We start from the raw sequence: 14,383 nt of genomic DNA on the forward strand, positions 1-14,383 counted from the left end.
AGCTGCAAGCAGCGATGAACGGCCTCCACCCTGGTGCACGTTCAGGCTGCAGTGGAAGCTTGTATGACTTGATGTAGATTCTTCAGGACTGGACATTTAGAGGATGAAACCACCCACGACTTTCTATACCAAACAATTCAAAAGTTATTGCAGAAAGTAGGAACTATCAGATATCGACCAATCAGATGAAGGGGGGGGCGCGCTTTTTGGCGTCTAGCGTCGCCACGGTAACGCTTTTGGCTGAGAAAAGTAATGCACGTCGTCGCAGGATGGAGACGCACATTTTGATGTATAACACATCTGGGTTCACGTTACGGTTCGGGCTGAATTAACTGCTGAAAGATTGGCATACATTTCGCCAAAATTACACGATTAATTCAAAATGGCCGACTTCCTGTTCGGTTTCGGCCATGGCTCCAAGAGACTTTTCTTTAAGTTGTGACATGATACAGGTGTGTAGCGATTTTCGTGCATGTACGTCAAACCGTATTGTGGGGCTTGAGGAACAAAGTTTTCTAGGGGGCGCTGTTGAGCCGTTAGGCCACGCCCATTAATGCAAACCATGAAATATCACATTTATCACCAGGCCTGACTTGGTGCAAAATTTGGTGACTTTTGGGGCACGTTTAGGGAAAAAAAAGGCCCTCATTTTAGTCAAAAAAATAAATCTCATTACACTTAAAACAAGACTCATCACTGGAAAAAACTACAATTTTCACCTGTTTCAAGTAGATTTTCACTTGAAATAAGTAGAAAAATCTGCCAGTGGAACAAGATTTTTTTGCTTGTAATGAGAAGATAAGAACATAGATAATTCCTACTTATTTCAAGTAAAAATTTACTTGAAACAGGTGAAAACTGTCAAATTACAAGTTATTTTTCTGGTCATGACTCTTGTTTTAAGTGTAATGAGATTTTTTGACTAAAAACTAGACATTTTAACTAGAAATAAGACAAATATTCCTGGTAAGATTTTGAGATTTTGCAGTGGATTGAACATTCCTAAAGTATTAAGTGCTCATGGAATTGAACTTTAAATGGAAACAACATATAAGTTCTCAGGAATTGTCATTGATGAGAACTTGTCTTTTAAACCACACATAGAAAACATTGTATCCAAACTTAAGATAAAATTGTGTTTCTTCTTTAGAAACAAGTCTTGTTTTTCCTTGCAAGTTAGGAAATATTTGATATCAACCACTTTCCTTCCTTTCCTGGATTATGGAGACTCGTTGTTCATGAATGCACCTGTCACTTATTTGAAAAAGCTGGACGCTGAATATCATTTATATCGTTGTGCCGTACGTTTTATTACAGGAAGTGGCTCTGGTACCACTGCACTTTGTTGTCCATCTCTATCTGCCCACAGACTTTCTCCATGGTTAGTTTTTATGTATAAATCTCTTCTTGGGCTGGTTCCTACTTATCTATGTTCATGCATGTGTAGAGACGCTGATCCTTACAACCTACGCTCACATTAATGTCCTCCATGTTGGTTCCTCGAGCCGACACTGAACTTGGGGAAAAGCCTTTAGATACACTGCAAAAACTCAAAATCTTAACAAGAATATTTGTCTTATTTCTAGTTAAAATGTCTCATTTCTAGTAAACAATTCTCATTACACTTAAAACAAGACTCTTTACCTGAAAAATAACTTATTTGACAATTTCCACCTGTTTCAAGTAGATTTTCACTTAAAATAAGTAGAAAAATCTGTCAGTGGAACAAGATTGTTTTGCTTGTAATAAGAAGATAAATCTTGTTCCACTGGCAGATTTTTCTACTTATTTCTTCGACTGCAAAAGTCGAAATGTCGAGAAGAAAGTGAAAATTTCGAGAAGAAAGTCGAAATGTTGAGGAAATAGTCAAAATTTTGTGAAAAATGTCGAAATGTTGAGAAAAAGTTGAAATGACGAGAAAAAAGTAAAACCTTCGAGAAAAAAGTCGAAATTCCGAGATTAAAAAGGAAAGGAAAAAGGAAGAAAAAAAGAGAAACAAAGGAAAAAAAGAAAAAAAAGGAAAAAAAAGGAAAAAAAAGGAAAAAAAAGGAAAAAAAAGGTCAAACATTTTTGAAAAAGCTCCAGGAGCCACTAGGGCGGCGCTAAAGAGCCGCGGGTTGGCGACCCCTGGTCTACATGTTCAGACTCTCCCTCTCCAGGGGTTTTCTGGTCGTGTTAGCGTCGCTGAGCGGGTCAGAAGAACATCGGTGTCGTGTTCTGGCTGCATCAGCTGGCTCAGATCAGACGTAGCCGGCGGTTTCACTCCGGTCTGGATCCTTGTGGGACGTTTCAGACTCACAAATGTCAACAGTCCTGGATTCCACGCGAGCCGGAGGCAGAAAAAGCCACATTTCCTCCAGAACGGCCCTGAATGGGCCGGCTGGGAGTTTCCTGGGCCGGAGTGGGAGCAGGGGTGTGTTTACGCCTGCACCACCGCGGCCGGCGCAGGAAGTGCCTCACCTCCACAGGGAGGAAGAAACCTGCTCAAACCCCTGCAGGCGTTTACCTTTCCACCACCGTGAAACTCCTGCACCAAGTCAAGCAAAAAAAAGCCGCTTTATTTCCTTCCACGACGAGCAGAAGAACAGAAAACAAACAGTGGAAAACCAGACAAATACACATCAACACAAAAAGAAGCAGAAACAAAAGCAGTCGTGCTAAATGTAGTGTTTCATGGAGTCTGAGCAGGACTATAAAAGGATTTATTAGTGGTTTTTCCTTGTTTTATTTTGGGTGTGTTTATTTTAGGAAGTTGTCAATCTTCCCGGGACTGGAAGTTCTGACGAACCTGCTGAAGCTGCAGCTTCTCCCGGATCCACAGAATCACCAGACTTATGTTCATAAAGCGCCTTTCTACAAAGAAATGTACGTTTTACGTCTCATTTATTCAATAATACCCCCCCCCCCCTCACAAAAATAAGAAAAATACAGAAACATATTTTCTCATCAACAAAACATATTTTACATAAACATATTTAACATTTTTCAAGTAACAAAATAACATATTTGAACCATTTTTCAGAATTTTTCAGTTATTTTATTGTCTGAAAAATGGTTCAAATATGTTATTTTGTTATTTGAAAATTTTTAAATTTGTTTTGTTGTTGAGATAATGTGTTTCTCTCGGGTCCTGGTCCTGGTCCTGGTCCTGGTCCTGGTCCTGGTCCTGGTCCTGGTCCTGGTCCTGGTTCGGGTTCCAGGTCAGACCTGTTCACATGAAGCTCTGCCTTCAAAATAAAAGCCTGCTCAAACTTTCTTTAAAACTGTAAAAATAAACCAGACTGAATCAGCAGCAGGAAACACAAATAACCAAAGAATGACAGTTGTTTTGAATTAAAGAATGCAGATGAAGAGTAAAAACAAAGTACTGTGAAAGAATAAATAGACTTTCAAGGTTAAAAGAAAAAAGTCAGAGCAGATCAAAAACAGACGTAGAGGAAGAGAAGGCTCCAGAAAAGGTTCTGGGTGCAGTTCCAGCTGCGGCCGCCAGGGGGCTCCAGGATCAGCCAGTTACCCAGAATCCCCCTGAAATACTGCGTTTCTGGCGCCAGAATAAGAACATTTGGTTTTCTGGGTGAAGAACTGGAACCCAGGAACTCAGAAATGTTCAGAACTAAAATACGATCAAATCACAGCTTCTGAGTTTCATCTGAAACAAAAAGGCACGTTTTTTAAACAAGATTTGCGCGTTTACACAATCAAACATTTGGTTCTTTAACTATAATTTGCAAATTTGTAAATTCACAACTTTTCATTTTCATTAATTCATTTTTCATTAATTCATTAAAATGTACTATTTTATCTCCTAAAGTCTGAAAATGAGAGTTTTGTTCGCGGAGCCTGAACTGGACCTTCGTGGTTCTGGACGGCCATTTATTTCTTTATTTCATTCATTAAAACAAAAACAAAACAGTTCAATATAATAAATCTCTTTCCTTGAATGAAAGGGAACGGAAAGAGGACTAAGATAATTTAATCTGTCCCTTTTTCCTAAGAAATCACATTTCAATTAATGTAATAATAAAAAAAAAACTATGGATGGATGGATGATGGATGTGTAACCGGCTCCAGATCTAGGGGTATCTGGACCGGTTCATGTAATTCACAGGATGGAGATCACTGTGGATTAATAATGAGAGAAACGACGGGTTAACGTCTTCACAAAGCCAGCGCCATTTTATTTCTGTTATTCATTCAGTAAATAATGTTCATCAAAAGTAAATTAAATGAAAATGTGCAAAATAAAATAAATAATTCACAAAAAGTAATAAACTGGCTTTTCCCAAGACTAAAACACACATTTAAACAATATAAACTCACATTTAAACAATATAAACTCACATTTCAACAATATAAACTCACGTTTCCAAATGGTAAACCATTCAATGTGAAATATAACTAACTAAACTTGGGTGGGTCCCGGCACAGTACATCCAAATGAGGGCCGCGGCTTTGTGGCGCTCGAAAACCGGAGACTGTTGGGGGGGCTGATAAGAGGGAGGAGCCAGGGAAGGCGTTGATTTTAGGGAGGTGTGGTTATCAGTAAGTGGATGTGAAGCGATGAGTCCGTGAACTTCGCTCAGAGCTGCTCTCAGCCAATGTCCTTGATGTTATCAGACGGCTCGGTCAGTTCTGAAACAGGTCCACGAATGTTCCTGAGAGGGGAGGGTTAGTGGGGGCAGAGTCACCTTGTTTACATTCCACCAGGGAGATTGTGACCAGAGCGATCAGCCAAAACCGCCCTGTCAAGGCCAGATGATCAATTTCCGCCAAGCCGAGCTTCCAACTTCTCCAAGGTCTTATCCATCTTGCCAATGAGCTCAAAGACGCCGACAGCCTGCGATTCTGTTCGAGAATCACATCCAGCTTACGACCTTAATCCACCAAAGTTAAAGTTTGAGCATTGGTCGCCTTGCTTGACCCTTCAGCCACGTCCGGCAGCTCTGAAAGAGCCAGAACAGCTGTAGACGACTTACGCATTTTAGGTACACCAGGAATCCCCCCACTCCGATTAGAAGAAATCCTGCTATCATAAATCCAATTATGAAGCATCTTCAACGTCCTCGACAGACAGAATCACCAAACACAACGGTTTCCAATGTTTCCAGGAATCCATTGTGTATCCAGCAAAAAACATCCCGTCGGGGCAGGAGGGCTCCCTTACCCCCTGACTTCTGGTCGCAAAAATTTGGTCAATTGTGCTGAGAGACCAGTTAATCAATTCCATGATTGTAGAGTTTAGGAGGAGTGAAAAGGAGAGACTCTGAAGACGAGACAGGACAAAAGCAGCAGCAGATAGATAAGGGAGAGGAGCAGAAAAACGTCCGCCTTCACCGAGAGCCTGAAGAAGAAAAAAAAAAAAAAAGATGGATGGATGATGGATGGATGGATAATGGATGGATGATGGATGGAAGATTGATGGATGGATGATGGATGGAGAGATGGATGATGGATGGATGGATGATGGATGGATGATGGATGGAAGATTGATGGATGGATGATGGATGGAGAGATGGATGATGGATGGATGGATGATCGATGATGGATGGATGATGGATGGATGGACGGATGGATGATGGATGGCTGGATGGAGAGATGGATGATGATGGATGGATGATGGATGTTGGATGATGGATGTTGGATGGATGGATGATGGATGGATGTTGGATGGATGATGGATGAATAGATGGATGGATGATGGATGGATGGATGGAGAGATGGATGATGATGGATGGATGATGGATGGATGTTGGATGGATGATGGATGGATGATGGATGGATGATGGATGGATGATGGATGGATGTTGGATGGATGAATGGATGATGGATGAATAGATGGATGGATGTTGGATGGATGATGGATGGATGTTGGTTGGATGATGGATGGATGTTGGATGGATGTTGGATGGATGGATGATGGATGAATAGATGGATGGATGTTGGATGGATAATGGATGGATGGATGAATGGATGATGGATGAATAGATGGATGGATGTTGGATGGATGTTGGATGGATGTTGGATGGATGGATGATGGATGGATTTTGGATGGATGGATGGATGATGGATGGATGATGGATGGATGATGGATGGATGGACGATGGATGGATGATTGACGGATGGATGGATGATGGATGGATGATGGATGGATGTTGGATGGATGGATGGATTTTGGATGGATGGATGGATGGATGATGGATGGATGATGGATGGATGATGGATGGATGGATGGATGATGGATGGATGTTGGATGGATGGATGGATGATGGATGTTGGATGGATGGATGATGGATGGATGTTGGATGGATGGATGGATGGATGATGGATGTTGGATGGATGGATGATGGATGGATGATGGATGGATGGACAGATGGATGACAGATGGATGGATGGATGGATGATGGATGGACAGATGGATGGATGGATGGACAGATGGATGGATGGACAGATGGATGGATGGATTTTGGATGGATGGATTTTGGATGGATGGGTGGATGGATGGATGATGGATGGAGAGATGGATGTATGGAGCACCCGGGGGCCGCGGGGCCCCGGGCGAGGTCCCGGTACGGCCCCCGGGGGGCCCGCGCTGGGGCCACGGCCGGGAGGCCGCGGGCGCCGCACCGGGGGCACCTGCGGGCTGCTGCTGCTGCTGTGGGAGTGAAATATTTTCTCTGGACCGAGTTCAAGCTGCGGAGGAAAAAGAGGGGAAAAAAAACAACAAAAAAACGAGGCATTACGCATTACCACATTCTTGGAGGAAAAAAAGCTGCGACTTAAAGGAGTTTCGAGGAGGAAACTCCGGCAGAGCGGCTCCGGGGAGAGTCACGGCTGCTGTTCTGGAGCTCCGACACGGCGGCGGCATGAGCAAGAACCGTACTGGACCCGTCCGAGCCGCTGGTACCCCGCTCCGGCCCCGGGGGTCTCTGTAACCCCGACCCGGACCAGCTGGAACCCCGCTCCGGCCCCGGGGGTCTCTGTAACCCCGACCCGGACCTGCTGGAACCCCGCTCCGGCCCCGGGGGTCTCTGTAACCCCGACCCGGACCTGCTGGAACCCCGCTCCGGCCCCGGGGGTCTCTGTAACCCCGACCCAGACCTGCTGGAACCCCGCTCCTGCCCCGGATCAGCTGGAACCCCGCTCCTGCCCCGGACCAGCTGGTAACCCGTTGCGGCCCCGGGGTCTCTGTAACCCCGACACGGACCAGCTGGAACCCCGCTCCGGCCACGGACCAACTGGAACCCCGCTCCGGCCCCGGGGGTCTCTGTAACCCCGACACGGACCAGCTGGAACCCCGCTCCGGCCACGGACCAGCTGGTAACCCGCTGCGGCCCCGGACCAGCTGGAACCCCGCTTCGGCCCCGGGGGTCTCTGTAGTCCCCCCCGGACCAGCTGGAACCCCGCTCCGGCCCCGGGGGTCTCTGTAACCCCGACCCCGGACCAGCTGGAACCCCGCTGCGGCTCCGGGGGTCTCTGTAGTCCCGCTCCGGCCCCGGGGGTCCCGGAGCCCCGGCGGAGGATGCCGCCGGGCTCCCGCCGGTCCTGAGGACCGCAGCACGGGAGGATGAACGTCGCGGCGCGTCTGTCTCTGCTGCTCAGCTGCTGGACTCTAGTCCAGATCCCCCGCCCGGTCACGGGCTCCCGGACCCGGACCAGGACCAGGACCGGAGCCGCCGAGCTCGGCTCCAGGGCGCCCGAGCCCCGACCGGCCGCTTCGGCCGCCGCGGCTGCGCACCAGCCCCCCCCGCAGGGCGCACGGCCGGCCCGCCCCCGCCGGCAGCCCCCGTTGGTCCCCCCGCGGGGGCCCCCGGTGGTCCCCCACGACTACATGCTGGCCCTGTACTGGTCCCGGTCCCGTGGGGCTGGGAACGGAAGCGAGCACCGGGACGGGCTGGCAAACACCATCACCAGTTTGGTGGACAAAGGACAAGGTAACACACACACACACACACACACACACGCACGCACGCACGCACGCACGCACGCACGCACGCACACACACACTTATATACACACACACACACACACACACACACACACACACACACACACACACACACACACACACACACACACACACACACACACACACACACACTCACACACACACACACACACACACTCTCTCTCACACACACACACACACACACACTTATTGATCCGTGTTTGTCGTTATTGATCATGTTTGTGTCGTTATTGATCGTGTTTGTGTCGTTATTGATCAGTGTTTGTGTCGTTATTGATCCATGTTTGTGTCGTTATTGATCAGTGTTTGTGTCGTTATTGATCAGTGTTTGTGTCGTTATTGATCCATGTTTGTGTCGTTATTGATCGGTGTTTGTGTCGTTATTGATTGGTAATTGTGTCGTTATTGATCAGTGTTTGTGTCGTTATTGATCAGTGTTTGTGTCGTTATTGATCGGTGTTTGTGTCGTTATTGATCAGTGTTTGTGTCGTTATTGATCGGTGTTTGTGTCGTTATTGATCAGTGTTTGTGTCGTTATTGATCGGTGTTTGTGTCGTTATTGATCAGTGTTTGTGTCGTTATTGATCAGTGTTTGTGTCGTTATTGATCGGTGTTTGTGTCGTTATTGATCGGTGTTTGTGTCGTTATTGATCAGTGTTTGTGTCGTTATTGATCAGTGTTTGTGTCGTTATTGATCAGTGTTTGTGTCGTTATTGATCAGTGTTTGTGTCGTTATTGATCAGTGTTTGTGTCGTTATTGATCAGTGTTTGTGTCGTTATTGATCAGTGTTTGTGTCGTTATTGATCAGTGTTTGTGTCGTTATTGATCAGTGTTTGTGTCGTTATTGATCAGTGTTTGTGTCGTTATTGATCAATGTTTGTGTCGTTATTGATCAGTGTTTGTGTCGTTATTGATCAATGTTTGTGTCGTTATTGATCGGTGTTTGTGTCGTTATTGATCCATGTTTGTGTCGTTATTGATCAGTGTTTGTGTCGTTATTGATCGGTGTTTGTGTCGTTATTGATCAGTGTTTGTGTCGTTATTGATCAGTGTTTGTGTCGTTATTGATCAATGTTTGTGTCGTTATTGATCAGTGTTTGTGTCGTTATTGATCCGTGTTTGTGTCGTTATTGATCGGTGTTTGTGTCGTTATTGATCCATGTTTGTGTCGTTATTGATCGGTGTTTGTGTCGTTATTGATCAGTGTTTGTGTCGTTATTGATCGGTGTTTGTGTCGTTATTGATCGGTGTTTGTGTCGTTATTGATCGGTGTTTGTGTCGTTATTGATCGGTGTTTGTGTCGTTATTGATCGTGTTTGTGTCGTTATTGATCAGTGTTTGTGTCGTTATTGATCGTGTTTGTGTCGTTATTGATCGTGTTTGTGTCGTTATTGATCAGTGTTTGTGTCGTTATTGATCAGTGTTTGTGTCGTTATTGATCGTGTTTGTGTCGTTATTGATCGTGTTTGTGTCGTTATTGATCCGTGTTTGTGTCGTTATTGATCAGTGTTTGTGTCGTTATTGATCAGTGTTTGTGTCGTTATTGATCAGTGTTTGTGTCGTTATTGATCGGTGTTTGTGTCGTTATTGATCAGTGTTTGTGTCGTTATTGATCAGTGTTTGTGTCGTTATTGATCAGTGTTTGTGTCGTTATTGATCGGTGTTTGTGTCGTTATTGATCGGTGTTTGTGTCGTTATTGATCAGTGTTTGTGTCGTTATTGATCAGTGTTTGTGTCGTTATTGATCGGTGTTTGTGTCGTTATTGATCAGTGTTTGTGTCGTTATTGATCCGTGTTTGTGTCGTTATTGATCCGTGTTTGTGTCGTTATTGATCCGTGTTTGTGTCGTTATTGATCAGTGTTTGTGTCGTTATTGATCGTGTTTGTGTCGTTATTGATCAGTGTTTGTGTCGTTATTGATCCATGTTTGTGTCGTTATTGATCGGTGTTTGTGTCGTTATTGATCAGTGTTTGTGTCGTTATTGATCAGTGTTTGTGTCGTTATTGATCGGTGTTTGTGTCGTTATTGATCGGTGTTTGTGTCGTTATTGATCGGTGTTTGTGTCGTTATTGATCGGTGTTTGTGTCGTTATTGATCAGTGTTTGTGTCGTTATTGATCGGTGTTTGTGTCGTTATTGATCGGTGTTTGTGTCGTTATTGATCCATGTTTGTGTTGTTATTAATCGGTGTTTGTATCGTTATTGATCAGTGTTTGTGTCGTTATTTATCGGTGTTTGTGTCGTTATTGATCAGTGTTTGTGTCGTTATTTATCGGTGTTTGTGTCGTTATTGATCGGTGTTTGTGTCGTTATTGATCAGTGTTTGTGTCGTTATGGATCGGTGTTTGTGTCGTTATTGATCGGTGTTTGTGTCGTTATTGATCAGTGTTTGTGTCGTTATTGATCAGTGTTTGTGTCGTTATTGATCCGTGTTTGTGTCGTTATTGATCAGTGTTTGTGTCGTTATTGATCAGTGTTTGTGTCGTTATTGATCCGTGTTTGTGTCGTTATTGATCGTGTTTGTGTCGTTATTGATCAGTGTTTGTCGTTATTGATCCGTGTTTGTGTCGTTATTGATCGTGTTTGTGTCGTTATTGATCGTGTTTGTGTCGTTATTGATCCGTGTTTGTCGTTATTGATCCGTGTTTGTGTCGTTATTGATCGTGTTTGTGTCGTTATTGATCAGTGTTTGTGTCGTTATTGATCCGTGTTTGTGTCGTTATTGATCAGCGTTTGTGTCGTTATTGATCAGTGTTTGTGTCGTTATTGATCCGTGTTTGTGTCGTTATCGATCCGTGTTTGTGTCGTTATTGATCGGTGTTTGTGTCGTTATTGATCGGTGTTTGTGTCGTTATTGATCGGTGTTTGTGTCGTTATTGATCCGTGTTTGTGTCGTTATTGATCGTGTTTGTGTCGTTATTGATCGGTGTTTGTGTCGTTATTGATCAGTGTTTGTGTCGTTATTGATCAGTGTTTGTGTCGTTATTGATCGGTGTTTGTGTCGTTATTGATCCGTGTTTGTGTCGTTATTGATCGGTGTTTGTGTCGTTATTGATCAGTGTTTGTGTCGTTATTGATTGGTGTTTGTGTCGTTATTGATCGTGTTTGTGTCGTTATTGATCCGTGTTTGTCGTTATTGATCGTGTTTGCCGTTATTGATCCGTGTTTGTCGTTATTGATCCGTATTTGTCGTTATTGATCCGTGTTTGTCGTTATTGATCGTGTTTGCCGTTATTGATCCGTGGTTGTCGTTATTGATCCGTATTTGTCGTTATTGATCCGTGTTTGTCGTTATTGATCCGTATTTGTCGTTATTGATCCGTGTTTGTCGTTATTGATCGTGTTTGTCGTTATTGATCCATGTTTGTGTCGTTATTGATCCGTGTTTGTGTCGTTATTGATCAGTGTTTGTGTCGTTATTGATCCGTGTTTGTCGTTATTGATCCGTATTTGTCGTTATTGATCCGTGTTTTTGTCGTTATTGATCCGTGTTTGTGTCGTTATTGATCCCTGCCCCCCCCAGACGAGCGCGGGCCGGTCCTGCGCCGCCAGCGCTACCACTTCAACATCAGCTCCCTGGAACTGGACGGCCTGTTGGGGGCGGAGCTCCGCATCCTGAGGAAGCGGGTCGTAGATCATCGCCGGGCTGTGATTGGAGGAGGGGGCGGGGCCTGGGCCCCCCACCTGAAGCTGCTCACCTGCCCGTCGCTGAGGAACAAGAGCGTCCTGCTGCAGACGAGGACGGTGGACGAGCTGCTGGGCGGACTGGCCAACACGTGGGAGGTGTTTGACATTCACAAGGCCCTCCGGGGTTCCAGGAACCAGGACCAGGTCTGCCTGGAGCTGGAGGCCCCGGAGCCCCGGGGGGGCCGGGGGGGCCACGCCCTGGACCTGCGGGGCCTGGGCTTCGGACGGCCCGGCAGGGCCACCAAGGAGAAGGCCTTCCTGCTGGCCTTCGGCAGGAGCCGGAAGCGCGAGCTCTTCTACAACGAGATCAAGGCTCGGCGTTCGGGCGGCGACGACCAAACGATGTTTGAGTTTCTGTTCGCCCAGCGCCGCCTGAGACGGGCCCCTAAGATGACCGCCAAGATGGCCCCCAAGAGGGCCCCCCCGAGGCCCCAGGCGGCCCCGAGGCCGGCCCTGCAGGCCCCGAGGCCACGATGCCACCGCCAACGCCTCCACGTCGACTTCAAGGTATAGTCATTTATGGTATTGTAGTTTACTGGGATTTGTTGAAGAATATTATCAAAACCAGTTCAGAAGTCGCTGTGGTGTATTTAGTTTTAGTCTGTGGTGTATTTAGTTTTAGTCTGTGGTGTATTTAGTTTTAGTCTGTGGTGTATTTAGTTTTAGTCTGTGGTGTATTTAGTTTTAGTCTGTGGTGTAGAGAGTTTTAGTCTGTGGTGTAGAGAGTTTTAGTCTGTGGTGTAGAGAGTTTTAGTCTGTGGTGTAGAGTTTTAGTCTGTGGTGTAGAGAGTTTTAGTCTGTGGTGTAGAGTTTTAGTCTGTGGTGTAGAGAGTTTTAGTCTGTGGTGTAGAGTTTTAGTCTGTGGTGTAGAGAGTTTTAGTCTGTGGTGTAGAGAGTTTTATTCAGTAGCCGGCGGTGAGCAGACCTACAGAGTGCATGACTGGGTTGGTGTGCTGACCCCGAATGGTTTGACAACAGGACTTTTATACAATAAGTTCAAAGCACAAACGGCAAGAATCAACAAACCAAAGGTGAAAGACAAAAAGCATTAAAGGGTATTTACAGTCAGATGTGATCATTCAGTTGGAAACTACCCTTAGTCAGTCAGGAACTTCATCATATGGCATTCCCGTGGTTCAACTGTTTGTTGAAGCCAGTTCCAAGGTGTGGCCCCTGCAGGGGTTTGGTATACGTCAGCCATGGTGTCACAATGTCTCATCAGATTCTATATGTATACTGCATAGTAATGATGCCCAACGCACGGCCAAAGGGTCGTCCTCAGGGGCCGGGCCGACCGGCGAGACAGTTCGGGGGGTCGCCCTCGGGACGTAGCAGGCGTGTTACGAGGAGCCGGCTTAGGGGCAGACAGGATACTGTTGGATATTCTTTTTGATTTTGTTTAATGACTGTTTATTTGTATTCTTTTTTCTGATGTTTTGTGTAAATAGTTTTTTTGTTTTTATAATTATTTTATGCTGGAAAAATAAAGATTTCAATTGGATTCCAATCCTCAGGCCCTGGGCTGGGACGACTGGATCATTGCGCCGCTGCGCTACGACGCCTTCCGCTGCGGCGGCGCCTGCCACTTCCCGCTGCGCTCGCACCTGGAGCCGAGCAACCACGCGGTGATCCAGACGCTGCTCAACTCGCTGGACCCGGAGAAGTCGCCGCCCGCCTGCTGCAGCCCGACCCGGCTCGGCCCCATCAGCATCCTCTACGCCGACGCGGCTAGCAACGTGGTCTACAAGCAGTACGAGGACATGGTGGTGGAGGCCTGCGGCTGCCGCTAGCAGCAGCTAGCAGTAGCTAGCGGGACGAGGACATGGTGGTGGAGGCCTGCGGCTGCCGCTAGCGGGTAGCAGCAGCTAGTAGCAGCTAGCGGGACGAGGACATGGTGGTGGAGGCCTGCGGCTGCCGCTAGCAGCAGCTAGCACGACGAGGACATGGTGGTGGAGGCCTGCGGCTGCCGCTAGCAGCAGCTAGCAGCAGCTAGCACGACGAGGACATGGTGGTGGAGGCCTGCGGCTGCCGCTAGCGGGTAGCAGCAGCTAGTAGCAGCTAGCGGGACGAGGACATGGTGGTGAACATATCCACGGAGCTGCTGATACGTCAACGTCGCCGCCATATTGGATGTTCAAGACTGTAAACTAATACAAGTAAATGGACTTATTTTCATAAAGCGCCTTTTTACAAAAAAATGTACGCTTTACGTCTCATTTATTCATTCACACACGCACTAATATACTTGGGAAACAGTTAGGCAACAAATATAATATATTTAATTTTCTCAGATGGTAAAAATAAGAACTTTATTGATCCCACATAGGAGTAATTCATGTTCTATCAGCTATAGAGAACAAGGTAGTGCCGAAAAACAATATATATCCCCCTCACAAAAATAAGAACAATAGAGAAACATATTTTCTCATATTTTCTCTAACTGTTTCCAAGTATATTAGTGCGTGTGTGAATGAATAAATGAGACGTAAAACGTAAATTTCTTTGTAGAAAGGTGCTTTATGAAAATAAGTCCATTCACTTGTATTAGTTTGCAGCGCAGTCTGGACTGAAAGCAGGACTAGTAGAACTGAAACCAGGACTAGTAACTGAAAGCAGGACTAGTAGAACTGAAACCAGGACTAGTAACTGAAACCAGGACTAGTAACTGGAACCAGGACTAGTAACTGGATCTGAGACTTGCTGGATCTAAACACTCGAGCAGGAACTAA

General features: G+C 45.9%; 1 protein-coding gene across 1 annotated transcript; it reads left to right on the forward strand.

Annotated features, from left to right (window-relative positions):
* The first annotated feature begins 7,505 nt into the window (after positions 1 to 7,505).
* gdf5 (growth differentiation factor 5) lies at positions 7,506 to 13,741 on the forward strand. The gene is made up of 3 exons (XM_061728331.1): positions 7,506 to 7,931; positions 11,491 to 12,161; positions 13,169 to 13,741. Exons 1-3 carry the CDS (start codon positions 7,565 to 7,567, stop codon positions 13,442 to 13,444), a joined length of 1,314 nt encoding a protein of 437 aa, XP_061584315.1. The 5' UTR covers positions 7,506 to 7,564; the 3' UTR covers positions 13,445 to 13,741.
* Positions 13,742 to 14,383: the final 642 nt, after the last annotated feature.

This window comes from Cololabis saira, chromosome 8 (assembly GCF_033807715.1).
Source record: "Cololabis saira isolate AMF1-May2022 chromosome 8, fColSai1.1, whole genome shotgun sequence".
NCBI classification, from domain to species: domain Eukaryota; kingdom Metazoa; phylum Chordata; class Actinopteri; order Beloniformes; family Belonidae; genus Cololabis; species Cololabis saira.